Below are 27,003 nucleotides of genomic sequence, written 5' to 3'. Positions count from 1 at the left end.
GTTTTCCATATATTGTACTTGGTGATCTTTGAATTTTGCATGCATTATTTCATCACTTTGTATTTCGTTGAGGAGCTCTTGCAAAGATATGTCTATTTCGGCAACATTAACTTCGAAAGGAATTGAAACCCAAATCGGTATATCCATCCCGAGTAGGTCGCCAACCCGAGTTTGCATATCTTCATGTATATTTTCCAAATATTCACCATATAATGCAAGATCTTCATCTTGCAAATCACTGTTAATACAGGCCAAACAAGGAAACTGTTCAAATGCACGACGTCTGATATTATTCTTATACAGCTGTAGTTTCCTTAGAAAAGCAGCAATAGCACTTTTACTAGATATCAGATCAGAATTGTTTTCTTGGAGCTGTTTATTAAGTGAATTAAATTTTTCAAATATATCTGATAAGTAAAACACATCACATTTATTTGAAAGCAGTTTTGCTCCAGCAAAAAAGGAAACAATAGAATCCCAAAATGCAATCAAACGCTTAAGACAATTTCCCTTTGATAGCCATCTCACCTCTGCATGTAATTAAACACATAAAAAAAAACAAGTTTTTTTTAACTGAAAGTAAGGAGCGACATTAAAACTTAAAACGAACAGAAATTACTTCGTATATGAAAGGGGCGGCTTCCTCATCAATGCCCCGCTCTTTACGCTAAAGTTTGACTCTTTCTCTCAACTATATTTTTTAAAACAGCAAAAAACTTTAGCGTAAAGAGCGGGGCGTTGATGAGGAAGAGGCCCCTTTCATATACGAAGTAATTTCTGTTCGTTTTAAGTTTTAATGTCGCTACTTACTTTCTGTTTTAAAAAAATTGTTTTTTTTTTATTTAATTTCTGAACGTTTTTGAATCAATGTATATTTTGATTTTGGCTCTCCGCAGAGGAAAAAATAAAATGAAATTTGCATATTTTTTTTTTTTTGCTAAATGGCTTTCTCATAATTTTGATCGAACGATTTTGAGAAAAAAAGAACGGGGGAGGAAGCCTAGTTGCCCTCCGATTTTTTGGTTAATTAAAAAGGCAACTAGAACTTTTACATTTTTTACGAATCTTTTTATTATTAAAAGATATACGTAACTTATAAATTAGATTACGTAAAGTACTTTTGTATTCTCATGTTTTCATTACATACATAAGGGGGTTTGCCCCCTCGTCAGTACCTCGCTCTTTACACTAAAGCTTAAATTTTGTCCCAATTCATTAAGAATGACCTCTGAATCACAAAAGCCGTAGGATAAATAGTTGAAATTACAAAAAAATACTTTAGCGTAAAGAGCGAGGTATTAGGAGGTGAGCCCCTCATATGGGTAATAATTTCTGTTCGTTTTAAGTTTTAATGCTGCTCCTTACTTCCAGCTGAAAATTTTTTTTTTCATATTTATTTTTTCATTGTTCTTTTTTTTAAATGCTAGTAAATCCTGCGCTCCCTTCGTGGAAATTTTCTTCCCCCATGACAAATTCCTCGATGGAAAGCTCCCCCAGGATATTCCCCTTTTCTCAACCCCTCCCACCAACCAAAAAATCCTCCTGAAAACGCCTGTACACTTTCCAATAACCATTACTATATGTAAGCCCTGATCAAATTTTGTAACTTGTAGCCCCCCCCCCCCCACGGAGACTGTGGGGGAGTAAGTCGTCCCCAAAGATATAGTTATAAGGTTTTTCGACTACGCTGAATAAAATGGCTATCTCAGAATCTTGATCCGTTGACTTTGGGAAAATAATCAGCGTGGGAGGGGGCCTAGGTGCCCTCCAATTTTTTGGTCACTTAAAAAGGGTACTAGAACTTTTCATTTCCGTTAGAATGAGCCCTTTCGCAACATTCTAGGACAACTGGGTCGATACGATTACCCCTGGGAAAAACAAAAAACAAACAAACAAAAAAACACGCATCTGTGATCTGCCTTCTGGCAAAAAAATACAAAATTCCACATTTTTGTAGATAGGAGCTTGAAACTTCTACAGTAGGGTTCTCTGATGCGCTGAATCTGATGGTGTGATTTTCGTGAAGATTCTATTACTTCTATTACTTTTAGGGGGTGTTTCTGCCTATTTTCTGAAATAACGCAAATTTTCTCAGGCTCGCAACTTTTGATGGGTAGGACTAAACTTGATGAAACTTATATATCTAAAATCAGCATTAAAATGCGATTCTTTTGATGTAGCTATTGGTATCAAAATTCATTTTTTTTTAGAGTTTTGGTTACTATTGAGCCGGGTCGCTCCTTACTACAGTTCGTTACCACGAACTGTTTGATACAATCCGCCCAAACTTTTCTCAATTTTGCTGACAGAATTCACGAAAAAGGTGGTCTCGGAGAGAATTTGATTTAATATGGTTAACTACTTTTATTACAACAGTAAGGGCATCATGCAGACTTGCACTCATTTTCTTTGCAACTAAATGTTGACGGTGTATCAGGCAGTGAACACAATATAAAGTGAACAGTAAATTACAGTAGAAATTAAAATTTTAAAAATAAAGAGTGTTCTGAGTTGGTTTTCTTCATGGACCCCCAATTTGTTGTGTTTTGCCTGTGGACCCCCGGAAATGTTACATGGACCCCGGTTGAGAACCACTGATGTAGACTAAGGTCAGCAGGAACTCAAAAGCAAAATAAGATATTCAGCAATAGCACCGATTCAGTGCAACGGTTTTGATTGAACGAAAACAACAACGGAATTCATATATATTTTCGGTAAAATTCCAGTTAATTGACTTCTATCTCAGAAAGGGTTTAGGTTAGGAAAATGAAACTTTCAGGGATGAATCTACAGAATAAAGTATGTCCCATGAAGGTATTTTGAAGCAACTACTTCCACTCCTTCTCCCTCTAGAGGGCCCTGACCTTTAATGACCTTTAAAATATGTGTGATATAAAAGTGAAACCTTGCAAAATAGATCTTCTGCTTAATTGAAGTACAACAAAATTATTTTCAGCTTCATAACTTTGCTCAGTGCCATTTTATAAGGTTTTAAAGATATGCAAATACATTTCCTAGGTTTTGAAAAAAAAAACATTGATATAGCTCAAAATTCTACTCAAATCCTAGTTTCATTTTCCTAGCCTAAACCCTTTCCGAGATAGCAAGAAGTTAATTAACTAGAATTTTACCATATTTTCTAACAGTTAAAACAATCGAAGAGATAAAAATAATGAGATTTCTAGGGGTAAACAAACCATATTTGTTTTGTTCAGTCGATAGTTGAACATTTCAATGCTATTTGGCCTCAGCATGTCAACTGACATTTTACAAATCCCCAGGGAAGGAGATAAAATGAATTATAAATGGTTTTCTAAATACAGTGATCATAATCATATTAGATAAATGTTATTACCGTAATAGAATTATTAACTCTATAGCTTAAATACATTTTTCAAACTTAGAAGAGATAGCACGTTTATTAACCCTCCCTTAGAAAAGATTTTAAATGAACACACATCTCTCAAGGCCCCTCACTATAAGTTGACCTATTTTAACAACGGCTTTGAAGGCAATAATATTCCTTACAACGGCATCAACAAATTCTATTTCTTCTTTTTTTTTATCAAGAGTTCCATCAAGAAAAAAAATACTACTATCCATTAACTAGCATAAAAAACTAAATGGAGTCCAGATACAGCTTCTCGTAATAAAAAAAAAGAAGAAAAAACGCAAAGAAGTAGAAACAAAGGGTTTGTAAGATTAAGAATCTGGATGTGAATTGAGAATATTATACATAAATATTAGTTTCTGTGTCAAAAGGAAACTATTTTGATATTGCAGAGCCTTTGCATTTTTAGGAGTATGTATAGAACTGATGAAATAATTTTTGGGGGAAGTTTTAATGATAACAAGAATTAGACAGGAATAATTAGTCAGGAATAATTAGTCAGGAAGACTTTTGGGGAAATTACTGAGACTAAGACTGAACCATTATGGTATTTTCTGAAAGTTGATTCTATTTATGTATTTGTGTTTGATATTGAGTGCTGTTCCTAATTGGTTTATTTTTATTCATTTTGTGACAGCCCTTGTTAGCTGTTGCATAAATAAATTAGTATTAGTAATAAATTAGTATAAATTATTATTAGTAATAAATTAGTAGGCTTCAGGGTGTCAAGTGACATTTTTCAAGCTTTCAGAAAAAGAAGAAATAGCTTGACAATATGTGCGAATATTAACTGTTGGGCATACTACCCAGTACAGTCAGAGCAGTTCTGAGCTTGGAAATTGATGCAATGGACACATTATATAAAATAGTTGGCCTTTTATACTCCTTATTAATGCATTCGAGTTCACTTTTTGAATAGTAAGACTTTTATTCTAGATGAAAGGGGCCAAACGTTCACTGCTACTAAGAAAATGTGCATGTTAAATCTACTAGCCTAGTACTACTATGGCTACTTCTGCTACTATTACGACCGCTACTAAAGATAAGGGTATTAAGGTGAAAACTTCCGGGGATGTTGATGGTTAGCTCTCAGGATAAAATTGAACTCGAATTCATTGATAAGAAGTATAAAAGTCTAACTATTTTAAATCATCTGTCCATTTCATCAATTTTGAAACTAAGAGTAGATGACAACAAAAGACCTTCACATGGTACTTTCTAAGCTCTTTTCTCCCTCCCAGGATAGATTCATTCCTGTATAGATTCAGCAGTTTCCATACTTCATTTTCCTAAAGAGTAAAGTACAAGTCACTAATAAATAAAATTTTTTCTCAATCTTTTTATAGTTATAAGTCCCGCCTTCTCTAAAAACAAATGGCCAAAAATAAAGTCAGTCGCTTAAGAATCCCTTAGAACAAAAAATACTACTTGCTAATTATGTGTTTCAACAATAGAGTCAAATTATATCTTAGTTATAGATTTACGCACTTATTAATCTTTCTCAGTTGTATTTATGTATTTACATGTAGCCTACATATGAGTTAAGTACATTAGCTACGAGATAACGTGTTTTTAGTATATTAAATAAATAAAAAACAGTTTTTTTTAACTGAAAGTAAGGAGCGACATTGAAACTTAAAGCGAAAAGAGAATATTCTGTATATGAAAGGGGCTGGCCCCTCCTCAGCGCCCCGCTCTTTCTGCTAAAGTTTTTATTGTTTAAAAAAGTAGAGTTCTGAGAAAGAGTCAAACTTAACGAGGTATTGAGGAGGGGATGAACCCCCTCATATACGTAATAGTTTCTGTTCATTTTAAGTATTAATGTTGCTCCTTACTTTCAGTTCAAAAACTTGTTTTTTTATATTTAATTTCTCATTGTTTTTTTTTTAAATAACGCTGGAAAAACCAGCCCCCCTTCATGGAAATACTCTTTCCCTATGATAAATCCCTCCATGGAAAGATCCTCCCATAAAACCTCCTCCCCATGATCCCCCCACCACCACCAGAAAAAATTCCCCCTGAAAACGTCTGTATACTTCCCAATAATCAATGCTATATGAAAACGATGGGCTATGTTCATAACTTGTAGCCCTTCCCCCGGGTTACTGTAGGAGATTAATTCGTCCTCAAAGACATAGTTATAAGATTTTTCGATTATGCTGAACAAAATGGCTATCCAAAAATTTTGATCCGGTTACTTTGGGAAAAATGAGCATGAGAGGGGGCCATCCAATTTGTTGGTCACTTAAAAAGGGCACTAGATTTTTTAAATTTACGTTAGAATGAGCCCTCTCGCGACATTCTAGGAACACTGGGTCGGTACGATCACTCCAGGAAAAAATACGAATAAAAACGCATCCAAAATTTTATTTTCTGGCAAAAAAAAACAAAATTATACATTTTTATAGATAGGTGCTTGAAATTCTCTGATATCCTGAATCTGATCGTGTGATTTTCAGTGAGGTTCTATTACCTTTAGGGTATGTTTCCCCCTTTTTTTGAAAACATGACAAATTTTCTCAGGCTATGAACTTTTAATGGGTAAGACTAAACTTGATGAAAATTATATATTTAAATTCAGCATAAAATTAGGCTGTTTTGATGTATTTATTGGTATCAAAATCCGTTTTTTAGGGTTTTGGTTACTATTGAACCGGGTCACCCCTTACAACAGTTCGTTACCACGAACTGTTTGATAAGCTTTGAATTTTTTTCTGACGGAGTGCAATCACCTGTGCATGACAATGGAATGGCTAACTGTGTTCTACACAATCGACAATTGTAGCAAGCTTCTTTTAGGAAGGCAACAAAGAGGGTCACTCAGGTTTACGAGCAGACACTGATTCCGGGGGAAAGGGTCATCAAAACAGCAAAAACTAAACAAATTAGCAGACTTTGCAAAAAAAAAGTAATTACATTGATTGTGGGCCCGAAGCTTCTCATAAATGCATGGGGCAAACAATCCTATCCTTCCATTATTTTATTAACATTTCAACTTGTTTTTACTACAAAACTCGATAAAATTTGTCCCAGTTGCTTTAAGCATTCTTATTTTCGGTAAAATTCTAGTTGAGTGACTTCTTGCTATCTCAGAAAGGGGTTGGGTTAGGAAAATGAAACTTTCAGGGATGGATCTAAAGGCTAAAATATATCCCGGGAAGGTTTTTTAAAGTACCCACCTCCACTCCTTCTCCCTCTAGAGAGCCCTGAAATTCGCCTACATTTTACCTTAATTTTCAGTTACCAGTAGCTTTTTCTCTGCCTTTAGTTCTAAAAATGCAATTCCTGTTATTTGAGTAGAATTCTGAGCCATAGCATTGTTTTTTTTTCAAAATTTAGGAAATGCATTTGCATATCTTTAAAACCTTATAAATTGGGATTGAGCAAAGTTGTGATGCTGAAAACAATTTTGTTGTACTTCATTCAAGCAGAAGATCTATTTTGCAAGGTTTCACTTTTATAACACACATATTTTTGAAGGTTATCAAAGGTCAGGGCCCTCTAGAGGGAGAAGGAGTGGACGTAGATACTTCAAAATACCTTCCCGGGATATACTTTAGCCTGTAGACCCATCCCTGAAAGCTTTATTTTCAAAACCTAGCCCCTTTCTGAGATAGCAAGAAGTCAATCAACTACAATTTTACCTTATTTTCTTCTGCGTCCCGAAGCAATAAGGTTTGAAAGCAATTCCGTCAGATATTTTTGTTTACGGACTGAGAACAAAAAAAAAATTACACATTTTGGTCGGGTGTAGCCATAATAACATGAGAAGGCCAATCTTCGTTTTTCTAGATATCCGATTCCTAGAAGCTACTAGAAAGTTTCATAATCTGAGAAACTGATTGCTCTCAAAAATTCAAACGACACAAAAGAATAAAGCTGACGTAAAGGTTATCTGGGGTATCACAGCTTACATAACCTAAAGCAAAACAAGCTACATAGCTTGCAGCTATGAATATTTTTATTACTTAAATCGAAAGGCATCTTTGACCCAGCTGATGAGATCATAAAGCCAAACTTTACATTCCTGAAATATGACTTTGGGAGATGTCATTGGAGGGAAGGGTAACTTAATTATTAAAATGGGCGCCTCGAAATGTTGAGCAGATATCCTAAGGGTCATGGTTGCAGCGGTAGCTGGAATCCAGTAAAGAGCGAACAACAGCCAATAGTAGACAAAAGCTAAAAACATATTTTGCAAAAAAAAAATTGCTGAGTGAAAAAAAATTGCCATCCGACACTGAATCAGAAATGGTAATTATTATTTCGGTTTGTCTTAAAAGTAAAGTTTATTACGAAAAGAAATTTATGGTTATTTCGAAAAAACCTGAACCCCCTCGAAAATGGCGTCAGATCAAAATGAAAAGTGTACCATTGAACAACAAGAAAAATCGTTTTTTGCATCAGTAGCAGTGATCTGTCTCCCATTTTCTTTCCACGCCTAGCGGGTTGCCAAAAGATCATAGTGAGATGTTTAATAGCTCATTCAAAAGCTATTTCTCATATCTACGTGCTTTTTATAAGTGCTGCCATCTTCAAGAGCCATATGACACTAAAATGACATTTTTGTGCCATTTCTCAAGGGGTGGCACTAGTAGGCTACCAGAACATCGTGGACATATTATTTATAGCTCATATAAGAAATATTGCTCGTATCTACATTCTATATATAAATTCCAATTTCTGCAAGTTCCAAATGGCAATAAAATGGCACTTTTGGTGCCATGTTGGAAGTGGAAAAGCTGGGGCTAGTGGGCATCCAGAACTTATAAGTTATGTTTAATGGCTCATTGAAAGCTATTGCTCATATCTACGTGCTTTTTTCAATTCTACCATTCGTAAGTGCAATATAACACTGAAAACAGCACTTTTGGTGCCACATCTTAACTGGAAAAGCTCTGAAGTACAAAACAGGTACTATTGTAATAATTAACTGGGAGTTTACAACCCTTAACTAGGGGTTTACAAGAACCCCTCCGGAACACAACCCCTCCTAGCCCCCTAAGTAAGTTTCATAAATCGCCTGCTCATCAGTAAGCAACTCAAACATTAGCAGGATGTAGATAGATGTTTAATGGCTCAATTAAACGCTATTGTTTATATTTACTAGGTTTTTACAAATTCACTCTTAATATTGTTTCACTGGCTAAAACTACCCTCTTTTTCTCTACTTTTTGATTTTTTTTTCATTTATTATACTTTCTCTTCTTTATTTCATATCCCATAAAAGAAGGGTGGTTAGATATCAACTTCCACCTTCCCACCTCTACCCTAGAACAAACTTATACGTATTTGAAGGGTCAACGAGATTCAGGATAATTTGGTATTAAAAGGCACTCTTTAAGACATCTGTCATCCCCTTCCCCCCCAAAGGGTCCACCACCTCCCCTTCATAATAACTGATACACACTTGCAAATAAAATATGAATAAAATTAGTTTAGTTGGATGAAGCTTTATAATAAATGTCAGAAATATTTTTCTACAGTAAGAACGTATATATCTTATTCAGCACCCAAACGCAGCACCCTTATTCAAGCTTAGTCTAAAGGGAGACTTGAGATTAATTCCTACTCCCCCCCATAAGATTTGACTACAAAAAGACGCTGTCTTATGCATCTGTCCCACCTACAAAATGACCCATCGGCCCTCCTATACAATAGCTGATGTACAAACACACAATTTTATTCGTTTTTTATTTGTCTTAATTTCCCTTTGACTACTCCATTTACATTTCCACGGGGGAGGGATTTGCCGAAATCTACTTTTCGAAGACTTAAATTTCATAGGACAGGGTAAGAAAACTAGTATCTTAGAGATCTTTACCCCTCCCATATTATCAAACAAAATTTGTAAAGTAGTTTCATTCAGTGAGTACCATGACAATGAGAAACATGAAATTCATCCTAGTTTTGGTAGCTTGTTTAACTATGAAATATGTCCGATATAGCCTACACGTGCAAGAGCACTTAATCACAAGGGGGGCCATTCCGGAAGGAAGCATTTAATGAGAATAAATATAATTTCTACGATAATTAAGGAAATCACAGAAGATAGGATGAAAAAAATGCAGAGAATTCATAAGGGGATACAGCCTTAAAAGCCTGCCCTTGCAAGAATTTCGATATAAAACATTTTTCTTTAATATTATATATTCCGTGTTTTGCAGTAAAAAAAAGGAACATTTTATGTTAAACTGCAAGTCACCTTAGAGGGATATGGCTTTCGCCTCTCAACCACCCTAGGTTCATTGCTAAATTACTACTTGAGTTTCAATGAAAAACCAGTAGAATACAACACACACCAAATTCGTAATTTAAAAGTTATTAGCGGAACTTTTTATTATTCATTTATAAGGTTGTCATATTTTTAACTAGGCTCTGCTGCTAGTCATGTAACTTTCTTGCAGAATTCAACAGAAACTTTGAACGGAATCAAAAATTTTGGAATTAATATCTTTCAGTTTGAGTATACACTACATTTCAATATTTGGTCTGATATATAAGGATAGATTATTGTGGTCCACGAGAAAAACATCAATACTCACTTTCAGGATCCGTGACACCTCTTCAATTATAATAGCAGTGATTCCTGTCAAATATTTTTCCTCCAAAAATGTCCCCTGGTAAATACTGCAAGATGGTCTATATGCAATCTGAATTAGTCATAATTTTATGTTTTTCATTAAGGTCCACACAAAAATTTCTTGGAAGTCTAATACACACACAAAGACAATAGTTAGCAAATACGAAAAAGGCACGTTCACTAGGAATCTAAACTTTATAGCTTTGTTGAGGACAATTTTTCACTTTGCATACTTGAATCTTGTTCAAGTATTGAAAAATCACATGACAAATTATGGTCGGAATAACAATTTCTAATGTTCGGATTGTCATAACCAAGAACGGTATTTGAAGTGGTTTCCGATAATGATCGATATACAAATTCCGGAGCAAGAAGGGTTGCGCCTTGATTATCATTTTTAATTGATCTGCGGAAGGTATTTTGCACAGTGTTTGCTAGCGATGATATCCTAAAAGAAGCATAAGGGGATGCTTTTTTAGTTCTCAACAGTGGTGACGGTTCTTCATTTTCTTCAGCTTTCATAGGAATGCTTGCATCCTCAACAGGACTTACTCTTTGCATTGGAAGGGGTGGAGCTTCACGGATAATCCTAGTTTCAGAACTGTTCGTCTTTTCAAAATCATTAAGAGCATTACGAAACACGGGACTAGCAAATGATGATACTGAAAGTCTTTTAATTGTGGCATACCTTGGAGTTTCGTTATTATGGCTGCATGATTTTGACTGGGATACTTTCACATGCGGCTTCGTGTAATGATTATCGAAGGATGACCTCCGAGAAGCTTTATAACGATCCGGCATTGGGTTCAGTAAAATTGAATCTCGTTGCTGATACAACGGGACAGTGGAGCTGCTGTCAAGGCTATCGTTCACTAGCGTCTGATTAAACGTCTTCCTTAAAAGGTCTAGGTCTGGTTGAATGTCTACTCTTTCATAAATAACAGACGGCAACTCTTCTCTCAATGGTATAGCCCAAATGGTATCACTCCCATCCAATAATATTTCATTATGCGACTGATGGTAAAAATCCAAAATATTGAACTTAGGATCACTCTTCAATTCCTCGCTTTCGCTCGATATTCGGAAAGGAAAGCCACGCAGAAATCCCGTTAAAAAAGAAAGCAAGACAAGTCCACAAGAACAGCCTAGGTACACTTTCCAGGCAATGCTATAAAACACTTGAGGGTCAATACTGTCTCCTTCAATAAACATAGGGAAAATGATGTACCATAGAAATGGAAAGAACACCACTGGATAAAATAGTGAGTAAACAATGAGTATCCAAAAGCATATATGCCTCCATGGCATAGGCATATTGTAACTACCTTTATTATCACATTAACAATAAACTTTGCTTTTGATTGGTATTCTTTTAATTCACTCGATGCACTGAAGATTGACTGGCCATTCGAATGACTACTTGCATTTAATTAAGTTTACAACTTGTTGATTCTTCATTAATTAAGTATACTTTAAATTAAATGTGGCAGTCATAACTACTCCTCATGAATATTAATTTTATAATTATCCTTTCTTTCTTATATTTCAACCTAATTTTTTTCTTTAGCATGATTGACAAATCGTGTCAGTTTCTGGGGCACATGCAAATCAAAAGTCTATTTCAAATTATAATTCTTGAAAATGGATAATTACTATTATTCTTTATTATAAAATGCGGAAACACTACATTTTTTCTGTGGATCAGTTATCTGTGATGGACCAATTTATAGTAACTATGGCAGGCACATACGCACCTGTTAAAATTTTGAGGGTGAAGGGGAATTTATTAAGGACCACGCAAGTCAAACAGTTCGTGGTAACGGACTGTAGTAAGCAGCGACCCGGCTTGATGGTAACCAAAACTCGAAACATTTTTGATACCAATAGCTACATCAAAAGAATCGCATGTTAATGCTGATTTTAAATATATATGTTTCATCAAGTTTAGCCTTACCCATCAAAAGTTAAGAGCCTGAGAAAATTTAACGTATTTTAGAAAATAGAGAGAATCACCCCCTAAAATCATACAATCTTGACGAAAATCCCACCATCAGATTCAGCGTATCAGAGAATCATAATTTAGAACTTTCAAGCTCCTAGCTACAAAAATGTGGACTTTCACATTTTTTGCCAGAAGACAGATCACGGATGCGTGTTTAATTGTTTTTGTTGTTTTTTTTTTCCCAGGGGTGATCGTATCGACTCAGTGGTCCTAGAATGTCGCAAGATGGCTCATTCTAACGGAATTAAAAGTTCTAGTGCCCTTTTTAAGCGACGAAAAAATTGGAGGGTACCTAGGCCCCCTTCCACGCTCACTTTTTCCTCAAAAACACTGGATCAAAATTCTGAGCTAGCCATTTTATTCACCATAGTCGAAAAACCTAATAACTATGTCTTTGGGGACGACTTACTCCCCCGCAGTCTTCGTGGGAGGGGCTGCAATTTACAAACTTTGACCAGTGTTTAAATATAGTAATGGTTATTGGGAAGTGTACAGATATTTTCAGGAGATTTTTTTTTGGTTTGGGGGGAGGGAGTAGTTAAGGAGGGGGATCTTTCCATGGATAAATTTGTCATGGGGGAAGAGAATTTCAATGAAGGGGGCGCAGCAATTTCTAGCATTATTTAAAAAAACAACGAAAAAATCAATATGAAAAGTTTTTTCAACTGGAAGTAAGGAGCAGCATTAAAACTTAAAACGAACAGAAATTATTACGCATAAGAGGGGTTCACCTCCTCGTAATACCTCGCTCTTTACGCTAAAATATTTTTGGTAATTTGAACTATTTATCCTACGGCTTTTGTGATTCAGGGGTCGTTCTTAAGGAATTGGGACACAATTTAAGCTTTAGTTCAAAGAGTGAGGTATTGACGAGGGGGTGAACCCCCTCATATGCGTAGTAAAAACATACGAATATAGAAGTTCGTTATGTAAGTTAATTCGTAAGTTACGTGTATTTTTTACTAATGAAAACATTCGTAAAAAATAAAAGTTCTAGTTGTCTTTTTAAGTAACCGAAAGATTGGAGGGCAACTAGGACTCCTCCCCCACTTATTTTTTCTCAAAATCGTCTGATTAAAAATTCTAAAACGTTCAGAAATTAAATAAAAAAAAAGTTTTTTTTTACTGAAAGTAAGAAGCGACATTAAAACTTAAAACCAACAGAAATTACTCTGTATATGAAAGGGGCTATTCCTCCTCAACACCCCGCTCTTTACGCTAAAGGTTTTACTGTTTTAGAAAGCAGAGTTAGGAGATAGAGTCAAACTTTAGCGTAAAGAGCGGGGCGTTGAGGAGGAAAAGCCCTTTCATATACAGAGTAATTTCTGTTCGTTTTAAGTTTTAATGTCGCTCCTTACTTTCAGTTAAAAAAAAAAACTTTTTTTTATTTAATTACATAAAAAAGGGAATTATGGAAAACTAGGTAAATTTGTAAGATTTTGGGGATGAGAACTCTCCAAAACACTGAACAGGGAATAGTTGCTAGATAATTATCTAGCACATGGAAAGTTGGAATAGTACAACATTAGAAGTGATAAAGTCATAATTTTTGCCACCGGTTTGTCAAACTAAAATTTAAAACATTTTGGATCTTAAACAAGAGCTAAGAGCTCATATGGCACTTGTGACGAGGCATGAAGAGCTAAGAGCCAAGAGATCATATGGTATGAGCTCTTACAAAATTCTATGAATCAATAGATTGATTTAAAAGGAAAATAAGAGGCTTAATGCCGGTCAGGATTTAAAATAAGAGCTCTGAGTCACGATGTCCTTCTAAATATCAAAATTCATTAAGATCCGATCACCCACTCGTATGTTATAAATACCTAATTTTTCCAATTTTTCCTCTCCCTTAGCCCCCAGATGGTCAAATCTGGGAAAACGACTTTATCAAGTCAATTTGTGCAGCTCCCTGACATGCCTACCAATTTTCATCGTCCTAGCACGTCCAGAAGCACCAAATCACTGAACCCCTCCCCCCAGCTCCCCCAAAGAGAGCGAATCCAGTACGGTTCTGGCAATCACGTATCAAGGACAATTCTTATTCTATCCACCAAGCTTCATCCCGATTCCTCGACTCAAACTGTTTTCCAAGATTTTCCCCTCCAACTCCCCCCAATGTCAAAAGATCTGGTCGGGATTTGAAATAAGAGCTTTGAGACATGAATTCCTTCTAAATATCAAATTTCATTAAGATCCGATCATGTATTCGTAAGATAAAAATACCCCAAGTTTCACGTTTTCAAAGAATTCCGGTTTCCTCCTCCAATCCCCCCAATGTCACAGGATCTGGTCGGAATTTAAAATTGAAGCTTTAAAGCACAAGATCCTTCTAAATATTAAATTTAATTAAGATCTGGTCACCCTTTCGTAAGTTACAAATACCTCAATTTTCCAAATTCCCCCCCCCCCCAACTTCACCAAAGAGAGCAGATCCGGTCCGGTTATATCATTCACGTATCTTAGACAGGTTTTTATTCTTCCCATCCAGTTTCATCCTGATCTCACCGCTTTAAGCATTTTCAAAGATTTCCGGTACCCCCAACTGCCCCCCCCCCAATTACGCTGGATCCGGTTGAGATTTAAAATAAGAGATCTGAGTTACGAGTTCCTTCTAAATATGAAATTTCATTAAGATCCGATCATTCCTTGGTAAGTTGAAAATACATAATTTTTTCTAATTTTTCAGAATACCCCCCCCCCCCCCCAATAGAGCGGATCCGTTCCAATTATGTAAATCACGTATCTAAGACTTGTGCTTATTTTTCCCACCAAGTTTCATCCCGATTCCTCCAATCTAAGTGTTTTCCATCATTTTAGGTTCCCCCACCCCAAACTTCCCCCAATGTCACTAGATCTGGTCGGGACTTAAAATAAGACCTTTGAGACACGATATCCTTCTAAATATCAAATTTCAATTAGATCCGATCACCCGTTCGTAAGTTAAAAATACCTCTTTTTTTCTAATTTTCAGAATTACCCCCCCCCCCCCAACTACCCCAAAGAGAGCGGATCCGTTCCGTTTATGTCAATCATGTATCTAGGACTTGTGCTTATTTTTCCCACCAAGTTTCATCCCAATCCCTCCACTCTAAGTGTTTTCCAAGTTTTAGGTTTCCCCCTCCCAACTCCCCCCAATGTCACCAGATCCGGTCGGGATATAAAATAAGAGCTATGAGACACGATATCCTTCTATATATCAAATTTCATTGAGATCCGATCACCCGTTCGTAAGTTAAAAATACCTCATTTTTTCTGATTTTTCAGAATTAACCCCACCCCCAACTACCCGAAAGAGAGCGGATCCGTTCCGTTTATGTCAATCATGTATCTAGGACTTGTGCTTATTTTTCCCACCAAGTTTCATCCCAATCCCTCCACTCTAAGTGTTTTCCAAGTTTTAGGTTTCCCCCTCCCAACTCCCCCAAATGTCACCAGATCCGGTCGGGATATAAAATAAGAGCTCTGAGACACGATATCCTTCTAAATATCAAATTTCATTCAGATCCGATCACCCGTTCGTAAGTTAAAAATACCTCATTTTTTTAATTTTTCAAATTACCCCCCTCCCAAACTACCCCAAAGAAAGCGGATCCGTTCCGGTTATGTTAATCATGTATCTAGGACTTGTGCCTATTTTTCCCACCAAGTTTCATCCCAATCCCTCCACTCTAAGTGTTTTCTAAGATTTTAGGTTCCCCCTCCCAACTCCCCCCAAGATCAGCAGATCCGGTCGGGATTTAAAATAACAGCTCTGAGACACGATATCCTTCCCAAAATCAAATTTCATTAATATCTGATCAACCGTTCGTAAGTTAAAAATTCTTCAATTTTTCTATTTTTTCCGAATCAACGGGCCCCCCTCACCCCCCCCCCCCAGATGGTCAAATCAGGAAAACGACTATTTCTAATTTAACCCGGTGCGGTCCGTGATACGCCTGCCAAATTTCATCTTCCTAGCTTACCTGGAAGTGCCTAAAGTAGCAAAACCGGGACCGACAGACCGACAGAATTTGCGATTGCTATATGTCACTTGGTTAATACCAAGTGCCATAAAAAACTATGGAACATGATTAATTGTGGAATTTTTTTGCTGCATTTCTGATATCGCCCGGAATTTATAATATGAATTTAAATAAAATTAGAGTAAGACAGAGAGTAGCTTCCCAAAAATATATATAGCCTAAACTGGTGTGATAACAGCCTATTTACCCATCTAGTACCAATGAAAGTGAAAATAAAATTCGATTGTTTGAATTGGCCAGGAGGAAACTCATACAGTCATACATATCTTTAAAAATTTGAAAAAAAATGTAAATTAAATTTTCAATGGAAAAAAAAAACTTCGTAAGAATTTTCTAGTAGTAGCGGGTGCCAAACTTAACAAAAGAGAGAGAAAAAAAAACGTAAATTATGTGCAAAAATTAAGTTAGAAACAGATGGCACGAAACAACTTAGCTATGTAGCTATTCTTTGAAAATGTGACGGTCTTTTCGAATCAACAAGTTATTAATCTTTGATTTTACTGACCAAAACCTTTGGTAAATTTAACTAATAACTTTGGCTTATCTATTTTCACGGTTAAACGTGATAAAACTGATTAAAATATGATACTGACCTAAAAACCTTTAGTGTTTGAACCAACGACAGAAAAATCTAAGAAAATTGTAGTTGTCAGGTAAACATAGACCAAGATGGGGCGAGGGGGGGCAAAGATATTTTATTTTGATATCCTTGGTATTTTGAGGAACCAGTTCAACGTGAACTAATGTTTTCAAACTATTCCTTCAATTAAAAAGACTTTTCGCTTTGACTTTAAATCTATAAGGGTAATATAAATCCGAATATTACCAAAGTAATTACTAAAAAATTATGCTCTAAAAACTTAAGTTTTCCTGAATATCATCCAAAAGCAAAGTCTGAGCGAGCAAATCTCACAATTTTTTGTCTTTCTCTCAAGTCTTTTGGCACGTCACTAAACACAAACTAAGGCTTGTGCAACGCGAAGTACATTCAGAAAATATTAAAACGGAAGAATCAGCGAAATTTATAAGGAAGTGGTCTAGAGATTATTACCGTCACCATTAGAATATTGAATAACATTTTTTTGAGATAATGGAAAAGGAAAAGTCAGCAATAAGTGAACCGGTGTATTATATTGCTTCAAACCTGATGGAAGATATCACGTTTTTTGAGATGCGAAACAGGGTTTAATACATAGTAAATGCTTGACCCCGAAAGAAACAAAAAAGATATACCCTTCAATCAAGTCCGTATTCTGGGGAGGGATTAGGGGATTTGAACCCTCTTCCCCCGAAACGTCTGTCCAACTGGTAAAAACTCAATAAAATGGAAAAAAACTACATTTTTGATGTGTTTTTTTAAAGTTTCTTTTGTAAGGGTATTAAGTTTATTTTGTTAGGAGAATGTCGAGGGGGATATTGAACTGAATCAAGAGACACTATCTTCGTCAACGTGGTCAAATGGAAATATCTGCAATATCGTAGGAACAGCTAAGGTTACTAAGTTGAAAATTTCAGGGTTTATTGAGGTGAGATGTTGAAATAATCAAAATACACACTGTGCATTCAGGTTGTCACAAGGGCGCATCTGCAATATCTAGGGAACGGCTAAGGATATTAAATTAAATTTGTTCAGGGAGTATTGAGGGGGACATTGAACTAGGTCAAAGGACATCAACACTTTGTGCATTCATGTAGTCAAAAGTACATATCTATAAAGTCTCAGAAACGCCGAAGGGTATTATGTCGAAACTGCCAGGGTATGGTTAAGGGAGCTATAAAAAAAAAAAAAAAAAAAAAAAAAAAAAAAAAAAAAAAAAAAAAAAAAAAAAAAAAAAAAAAAAAAAAAAAGTGCAAGTTCAACATCAAGCTTGCCAAAAGATCTTATCTATGATATCGCAGAAACAGACAAGGGTATTAACTTGAAAGCTTCAGGGCATGTTGAGGTGTAAAACTAAATAAAAAGACTCCCTGTGAATATAGGTTGTCAAAAGGAAATATCAACAATATCTCAAAACAGCTAAGCACATTAAATCGAAAACTCCAGAGTATTTTTAACTAAACAAAAAGACACTACGAACATCTGGGTTGTCAAAAGAGCGTTTCTGGAATATCTAAAGAACGCCTAAGGGTATCAAGAAGAAGCTTTCAGGGTCGAAATCTTAATTTCGACCAATGATTAATTTGAGTCAATAGCTCATATTTATTAATATCGAATACAGTAAGCTTTCAAGCTTGGCGCACTGTGATATGGTGGCACATATGACACATGTGACGAGGTCGGAAGAGCCAAGAGCTCATATGGCACTTGTGACGAGCTCGGAACCTAAAATTAGACTCGGTACTAGTGTTATCCCTCCTGCCCCCCACAAGATGGTCAAATCGGGGAAACGACTGTTATCAAGTCAATTTCTGCAGGTCCCTGATATGCCAACCAATTTTCATCGTCCTAGCACGCCCAGAAGCACCGAACTCGCTAAAGCACTGGAAATACCCCCAACACCCCCAAAGAGATTGGATCCAGTCCGATTATGTCAATCACGTATCTAGGACTTGTGCTTATTCTTCCCAAGAAGTTTCATCCCGATCTGTCCACTCTAAGCGTTTTCCAAGATTTCCGGTTTCCCCCTCCAACTCCCCCCAATCTCACCGGATCCTGTCGGAATTTAAAATAAGAGCACTGAGACATGATGTCCTTCTAAATATCAAATTTCATTAAGGTCCGATAACCCGTTCGTAAGCTAAAAATCCCTCGTTTTTCTAATGTTCCCGAATTAAACGTTCTTGCACCCGCCCCCCGAACGGTCGAATCGGGGAAGAGACTATTTCTAATTTAATCTGGTCTGGTCCCTGATAAGCCTGCCAATTTTCATCGTCCTAGCTTATCTGGAAGTGCCCGAACTAGCAAAACGGGGACCGACCGACAGACCGACGGACAAAAATTGCGATCGCTATAAGTCACTTGGTAAATACCAAGTGCCATGAAACCGTCGAATATTTAACCAAGATTCCTTTTGTTAGCTAATTTAAAAAAAAAACTTTTGATTTCCGTTAGAATGAGCCCTTTCACAACATTCTAGGACCACTGGGTCGATACGATCATCCTCGAAAAAAAAATACAAACAACAAAAAAACAAATAAACACGCACCCGTTATCGGTCTTCTGGCAAAAAATACGAAATTTCACATTTTTGTAGATAGGAGCTTGAAAATTCTACAGTCGGGTTCTCTGATACGCTGAATGCGATGGTGTGATTTTTTGTTAAGTTTTAGGGGGTGTTTCCCCCTATTTTCCAAAATGAGGCAAATTTTCTCAGGCTCGTAACTTTTGATAAGCAAGACTAAATTTGATGAAACTGATATATTTTAAATGATATATTTAAAAAAAAAATTAAAGTTTCGTTTACTATTGAGGCGGATCGCTCCTCAAAAACGCTGAAAAAAGAGATGTCTTAAAACTTTGTTTCGATGTTTGTTATGGGAAATAATGAGCGCGGTGGGACGGATGGGGGTGGGTTTCTGTCAAATCGCTTTGACTCTTAACAAGAGCTATGAGCTCATATGGCACTTGTGACCAGGTCGGAAGACCCAAGAGCCCATATGGTATGAGCTCTAGCAAAATTCTAAGAATCAATAGATTGCTTTAAAAGGAAAATCAGATGCTTAATACCGGTCGGGGATTTAAAATGAGAGTTCTAAAGCACAAGATCCTTCTAAATATCAAATTTCATTAAGATCCGATCACTCCTTCGTAAGTAAAAATACCTGATTTTTTCTAATTTTCAGAATTAACCCTCTCCCCTCCAACTCCCCAAAAGAGAGCGGATATGTTTCGGTTATGTTTCGGTTATGTCAATCACGTATCTAGGACTTGTTCTTCTTTTTCCCACCAAGTTTCATCCCGATCCCTCCACTCTGAGCGTGTTCCAAGATTTTAGGTCCCTCCCCCCCTCAACTCCGCCAAATGACACCGTATCCGGTCACGATATCCTTCCAAAAATCAAATTTCATTAAGATCCGATCACGCGTTCGTAAGTTAAAAATACCTCACTTTTTCTATTTTTTTCGATTTAACCGTCCCCCCCCCCAGATGGTCAAATCGGGGACACGACAATTTCTAATTTAATCTGGTCTGGTCCCTGATAAGCCTGCCAAATTTCATCCTCCTAGCTTATCTGGAAGTGCCTAAAGTAGCAAAACTGGGACAGAAAGACAGACCAACAGACAGACAGACCGACCGAACGACAGAATTTGCGATCGTTATATGTCACTTGGTAGATACGAAGTGCCATAAAAAGAACATTGACTCATAACTTCCAATTTAAGATCAAATGAGATCCATGATATGCTTAGGCCCCCCAAGATTTTTCTGGTGCCCTCATATTGGGTAAATCGTAGGTGATTTACCCAATTAACAACAAAAAGGAAAGCTTTCCTATGAATATAAAGAGCAAAGTTGAAACTTAAAATGAACAAAAATTATTCATCTTTACCCGGTTCAGTATATATATGCAAAATTGGCACAAAAATCTTTGATTGCTGCAAAGATTTGTCTACGAACATGGAACTTTCCCCTCTTTCACGAAAACGGAAACACCTGTTGAAGATAAAAGGAGTATCTTCAACACGTTTCATAAGCGTGGTAACACAGTTATAGCTATTTGTCTATTCACAATGACATATTGAAAAGTAGCCTTGCAGTTAAAAGTTAAAAATGGATAAAAATAAAAAATCTGGACACGAGCATAGAATGGATAAGAAACGAAGACTGTTGGCTGAATTTGCATGGGGATCGAAGAATATTTCCGGATATTTCGGTAAAATATCCGAAAATACCCGGAAATCGAAAGGTAAGGTTTGACTAATAATAAACCCCCCTCCACCCTCAAAAATTCCTTAATTTTAGTTTTGTGACTAATTAAATAGCAAATAGCCCAATAGGGCTTTCGTGTGAATAAATCTATCTATCTATTTATTTTAACTATATATAATTTGGTTGAAATTAGATGTGTTTTCTTCATCTTCAGAATGTGTTTTCTTTTTATTTCTTTTTTTTGGCAGGTTCGTTTTATTCTCTTTCTTGTGAGCCTGTCGATTTAGGGTATGATGTCTGGGCTTCAATGATGGCGATATGACAAGGCAACTTACAACATTAATTTATGCGAAGGAGTAATTTTTTGAACTGCCCCTGTCCACTCCCCACTCAAAAATTCTTAATTTTAGTTTTGTGACTAGTTAAATAGCAAATGGTCCGATAGTGCTTTTGTGTAATAAATCTGTCTATCTATTTATTTTAACTATATAGCTAACTTTGTTGAAATTAGATGAATGAAAGAGTTAAAAGGAATTTAGGCCAGGAACTAATCCATAGGGTCAGGGGGGTGACCCTTCCCCCAAGATATTTCTGGAGCCCTTATTCTGTTCTTTTTTCTTTTTAATCTTTTTTAAAATAAACTTTTTAATTCGGTGCCCACCTCGAGTCAAATTGGCGCCATTGGTCCAGTAGCCCTCTTACCCAAGATTTTGCTCGTGATTTGCTAGAGATTCAGACATGAAAATGCTCGTATGATCAGTTTATGAATCATTTCTTCATGAAATTACAAGATAAACCTCGTTTTCAGGAAAAATTAATCATGTAATTAAACTTGCTTGCTTTATCTTCATCTTCAGATTGTTTTCTTTTTTTCTTTTTTTTTGGCAGATTTTTTTATTCTTTTTTTAAGAGCCCATCGATTTAGGGTTCGGTTTCTGGGAGTCATTGATAAGGGTATGATAAGGATGGGTCACGGGAGGAGAGACATATTATAAAGGTGATTTTTGGGAATTTTTTTTTGACATTTGAGTTTGCCGGGTGGGATTTGGGAGAGCTAATTCACATGCCCTATCTTATTGAGCTGCCTGACTGTAAAAGATGCAGGGTAGAATACTATCTTCCTAGGACAAAGTGGTAGTAGAATGTCGTCTATGTTATCCAAACATAATTTTGAAGTTGGAAACTAATCAGATTGATAAGGTCGACGTAGGCTGGCTGATTCACAAATATTAAGTATCCCAAGCTCTATCGTCCCTGCAAGACAACTTGGAAGACTATTGAATTTTTTTATTGCCCTTGTCTCCCTCCCTTTCATCATTGACTTCCCCGAAATTGCCCCATATTTTGTTTATTAGTACCCCGAAATTGCGGGGGATAAATAGATAATGACCACATAGATGTCTGTCTCATCATATATTATTTCATTTACCATAGCTACAGTTTTTTTGATAGAAGTACATTTCTTGGGACTCATCTGCAAAACAGAAGTGATTGCCTGCTACAAAGCCTGTGGAAAATTTTAGGTCTGCGAAACGCCAAAATTTCCCGGTTGGGAACACTTTTGGTTAACTGATACTGCATCATTCTTTTTGTAGATATTTTGGCGCAATTGTTTCAGATTTGAAGAGTGGAAGTGCCACTAATCAAATTGGTTAGATGCAGGGTATTTAAGATTGGGTAAATCATAGGTGATTTACCCAATTAACAACAAAAAGGAAAGCTTTCCTATGAATGTAAAGAGCAAAGTTGAAACTTTGCTTTCAAAGTTTCAACTTTGAAACTTACGTTGTTAGTTTCAAAGCTAGCTAGCTAGTTAAACCTAACCCAACATGAGATTATAAAAGATATAATCCAATAATGAACAACAAAACGCTAAAACAAGAGGTTTCAACCACTTGCCTTCCCTGGTATTTCATTAGAAACGGATAGCTTTCAAAAAAATTTTTATTTCCATATTTCAAAAAATCCAGAGAACCAAACTAAACCAAATTCAAGTCCAAAAAAATTTGACAACTTCTCTGATGGAAACGTCCATAGATGATGTTGGGTAAAATTCCTCCGTAATCTACCAAGTTCGTACAACAAAAATTTAAGCCATAAGCTGGAAAGGCAAGACAGACGCAAGTATGTAACAAATAAGGATGTCATCCCTATTATTCATGGGAAGGGAAAGCAAGTCACCTGCACTATGTCTATATGAGGATCAATACTGATGAAAGCCTACTCAATTCCTATACCAAAAGATCCCTCTTTTGTCGCTCAACTTACGAATTTATGAACCGTACGGCTTTTCTGTCCCCGAACGATATACCTACAAAAAGAATAGCATGGAAATAATAGACTAAATTCAACAACCACGTTAGAAAGTTACTTTTGATACAAGATAGAATCCTGCTATGTATAGTTTAAGCTTAGCTGGAGTAATACAATTGACGTAATGCTACATAAAGTAAAGTAACATAAAAGCGATAAACTGAAAAATGTGTTTAAGCGAGTTCTCCTGAAATTATGGAAGGAACCTTTGGAAGGAAGGAAGGAATTAGGGATAATTTTTTTTGGAAGGATGTTGTTTATTAGGTGCCAAGAGAAGCGAGTGTTGAAGGCTATTTCTTCAATATCGCAACCACGTCTGTTAATAAGAAAACTTAACATGAACTTCCAGCAGGACAGGTGTTTTCTGCCTCATCTAGCATATGAAGTTCTGATGTTACGTGGGAATCAGATAATGAGAAAAGAAGATTTCTGGGGAATATATAAACCTGTACGACCATTAAATATTGCACTTAAATGAACCTAGCATGTGTTCCTTAATTGAAAATTTCAAGTAACTCCTTTCCAAATTACGGCAGTCGATCATAGTAGTGTTATCTCTGAACGGTATAATTATATAGTCCAATTTTATTTGCAATTAATCACTAATATTGAAAACGAGGAACATAGTTGAAAAACAAACTTGACGACAATATTTTTTTAGATACTTAATCTCGGCACGCGAATTCATATTTAATTACAGCCTTGAAAATTATTTGGCAAAGACAGGTAAAGCATTACGAGCTAAGAATTAATTTGAAATAATTTTCCTAGTAATGCTATGTTTTCATTATCGAGCGAAAACAAGAAAAACAATGGAGAAAATAAAAGATCGCGACCAACATGAGAGACAAAATATAGCCCTAAATATAATATTCAGTTGTTAATTGACCGGAGTTTTTCAGTGATATTCAGAAAAAGAAATCTTGAACGAATAGTAAACAGCATTATTTAAAAGAACAGGAAACAACTTACAGAAGAAGTCAATCTTAAGCCGATTGGAAAACACCACAAATGAGTGTCCCTGTTACTTGGCATCGCAATTTCTTCTATTCCAAAGTGAGATATCCCTGTTATAAACAAAATCCGCAAAAAATTCCCTCTATGTCTTCCCTTAAGCTCCTTAAAAGAATTTTGGTTCCCCTAATCACTCTTTAACGATTTATATCCCCTTTGTTCGTCCTCTACTGGATTATGCCCGTCCAGTTTGGTACCTTTACGTTCTTGGTAAGGATCAAGTTTGAATACATCCAAACAAGAGTCCTTGATTTAGTTTTAGTTTTTTTTGTGTGTGTTATAACTTGTGTGTTAATTTTTTTTTCTTGAAAAATCTTATCAAAAGGCATTTTTACCGATAGTTGTTTTTCTTTGTTGTTATGCTTAAATATACTCTTCAGCCAATTTTATATGGATTTTTAAAAACCCTGTTACGTTTTTTATGTCAAATTGTTTTTCCTTCTTCTTAATTTATTGCCTGTTTTTTACTTTCTCTTTTTTTTACTCTAAAATACAAATTTGTCTATTTAAGACTGTGTGAGATAATAGTTTTGAAAAAATATAGTACCTAAGCCCCCTAAAACCTTGAGTGTCATTTTCACTTCACTGAAAAGGAAATATGTCCTGAAAAGGTTTTTTTTTCAAATCTTTCAAAGAAAATTCAGGTAATACACAAGTCTAAAGGGAGGGAGATGACTAGTGCCTCAAAAAGGCAAAATCTTCAATAAAAATTACTCAATTTAAGTGCATCTACAACAATCAATCTAATTTCCCTAATTAAAAAAAATTCGGCATTTTCCCCAGTTTTCCTTCCACTTAAAACCATTCCATTGAAATGAACAGACAATCTATTGCTCAATAAAAATTATAGAAACACTGAATATGCATATTTCAAGTAATCTATACACTTTTCTGTTAAGTGTCACATATATTCTAACTTAAGGGAGGGGTTAGGGGCACGACAGTCTAAACTTTAAGTTAGGTAGTTCATATTTTCTTTTTACTTTTAGTTTCCTATTAGCCGTGATTTATGTTCAGTTAACATTGAATTGATTATTCATTGCAATTGGTAATTATGTTTAGTTTGATTTTTTTTTTCAATCACAGTCGTCTGAAGTTTATGTTCTTGCATGAGCTAATTTCCAGTCGTTGAAATTTTAAAAATAAATCGATTTTTATTCATTTAGTGTTTGTTCGTTTGTCAAATGACATCGTTTTACTAAGTATTAACATTGGCAATATTAATGGTGGTAGTGGAAACACTATCAGCAAATATATTGTCAACTTTATTGCGGCCAAATCCTTCAGCTATATCAGTCTCATCGCCCATCCCTCCCATCTTCAGGTTCATGAATTCCACTATCACCTCTAACAATGTCACTATAAAATTCCTACTCAAAGAATGACCACCATTTTTCCCGCCAAATGTACTATAGCAACTCCTCAACACGTCGATCTTCTCGACAATTATGTTAAATACAACCTCCATGATTAGTTCAGAAGTTTTTCAGTCATAGTAATCAAAATAGCCATATTGAAATTTTGGTCTGATACCATGGAGGGTCCTGGGGACACAAAGGACACAAGCAGTAGGGGAAAGGGGGAGTATCCCAGCTTGCTTTTCAGAAGGGATTTATCACTAGCCCTACATGATGTACCTATACGGCATTTCCCAGGGGACATATATGGCATTTTCAGGTTTTCCCTACTACTTGGTGAATATATTAATTTCCAAGTTTTTTTTTTCGGATGTGCTTGTGGGTACCTGACAACATCTAATAGGGACATAGCAGGCGCCTTGCAACATTATTTTTCTTATATATTTAATAATCCCTAAGAGAGACTAAGCTGCTGTATCTAAGGGATAAGTGACAGACTATCGACTGTTTCTTACGACCTCAGTTCTATTCACAAAACCCCTTCCAAAGACTGCCAGCTCTTGTTTACAAAAGAACTACAGGGAGCGTCATCTTACAAATTCCCCCAATGTTACACACGTGCGAGTTCTTTGTTTTCAGATATATACACATGTCTATTATTAGTACCAAGAAATGTCCTCATACTTTTAGTTCTCGATAAAACCAATAGAAACATTGAACATGAGGCCTAACGTTTTCTCAAAACTCCCTTCGGAGAACTTCTACACGTTTCGCTAAAATTGGCATTACGGATTTTTTTTTTCCTTTGATAAACACTTCCGGAGGTTAACTTGATATATTCAGTATTTTTTCTTATTAAGCATGTTTTAGAAGAAGATTTAGCGTTAAATTTTATTCTCAGACAGCACATATCAAAGTTTTTCCCATTTTGTCCCCGCCCCAACAAGGGATATTCACTAATCTCAGTAAATAGTACACGAAGACCACGAGCTACACAAAGACTACATTGCTCTGAAACATCGAGCCTTATCTATAGACGCCTCATCAGTTTCACAATTTCAACAGTGAAGCAGTAGACAAAATTTCAAGAGAAGAACATTATGGTTTCCAAATATTCTTTCTTACATTCATAACTGAGAAGTAGAGAAAGCATTAAAACATGAATTAAGGGGTTTGAAGCGGAGACCTTGAAAAAAAGAATACTGAAGATCTAAAATATGCACACAAAGACCACATTCCTTTAAAACATTGAGCCTTACCTATAAACGCCTCATCAATTTCAGGGTTAACAACAAGTCGAGTAAGGAGCTGGAACAATTTGGCAACTATGTCTTGAGACTCGTTTCTACAGAATACAGGGAGGCACATTGGTCGAAATACCCCCCATGTACGAATTAGTACTAACAGTTCTCGAAACATATTCAAAATTTTCAAATCTTTCCAAACTTCAGTCTGAAAATAAATAAACTGCAATTAACAATAGTCTCTAAGTCCTAAGTGCGAATGT

General features: G+C 35.9%; 1 protein-coding gene across 3 annotated transcripts in view; it reads right to left on the bottom strand.

Annotated features, from left to right (window-relative positions):
- LOC136035286 (mediator of RNA polymerase II transcription subunit 16-like) overlaps positions 1 to 27,003 on the bottom strand; it is a 105,386-nt gene that overhangs the window by 17,643 nt on the left and 60,740 nt on the right. For all 3 annotated transcript variants that reach the window (XM_065716970.1, XM_065716969.1, XM_065716971.1), the window contains one exon: positions 26,756 to 26,948. In XM_065716970.1, the coding sequence (XP_065573042.1) occupies positions 26,756 to 26,948 (193 nt within the window). The remainder of the gene's footprint in view (positions 1 to 26,755; positions 26,949 to 27,003) is intronic.

The sequence above is a fragment of the Artemia franciscana genome, chromosome 14 (assembly GCF_032884065.1).
Source record: "Artemia franciscana chromosome 14, ASM3288406v1, whole genome shotgun sequence".
Classification (NCBI taxonomy): Eukaryota; Metazoa; Arthropoda; class Branchiopoda; order Anostraca; family Artemiidae; genus Artemia; species Artemia franciscana.
This window is presented reverse-complemented; position numbering and strand designations above follow the sequence as displayed.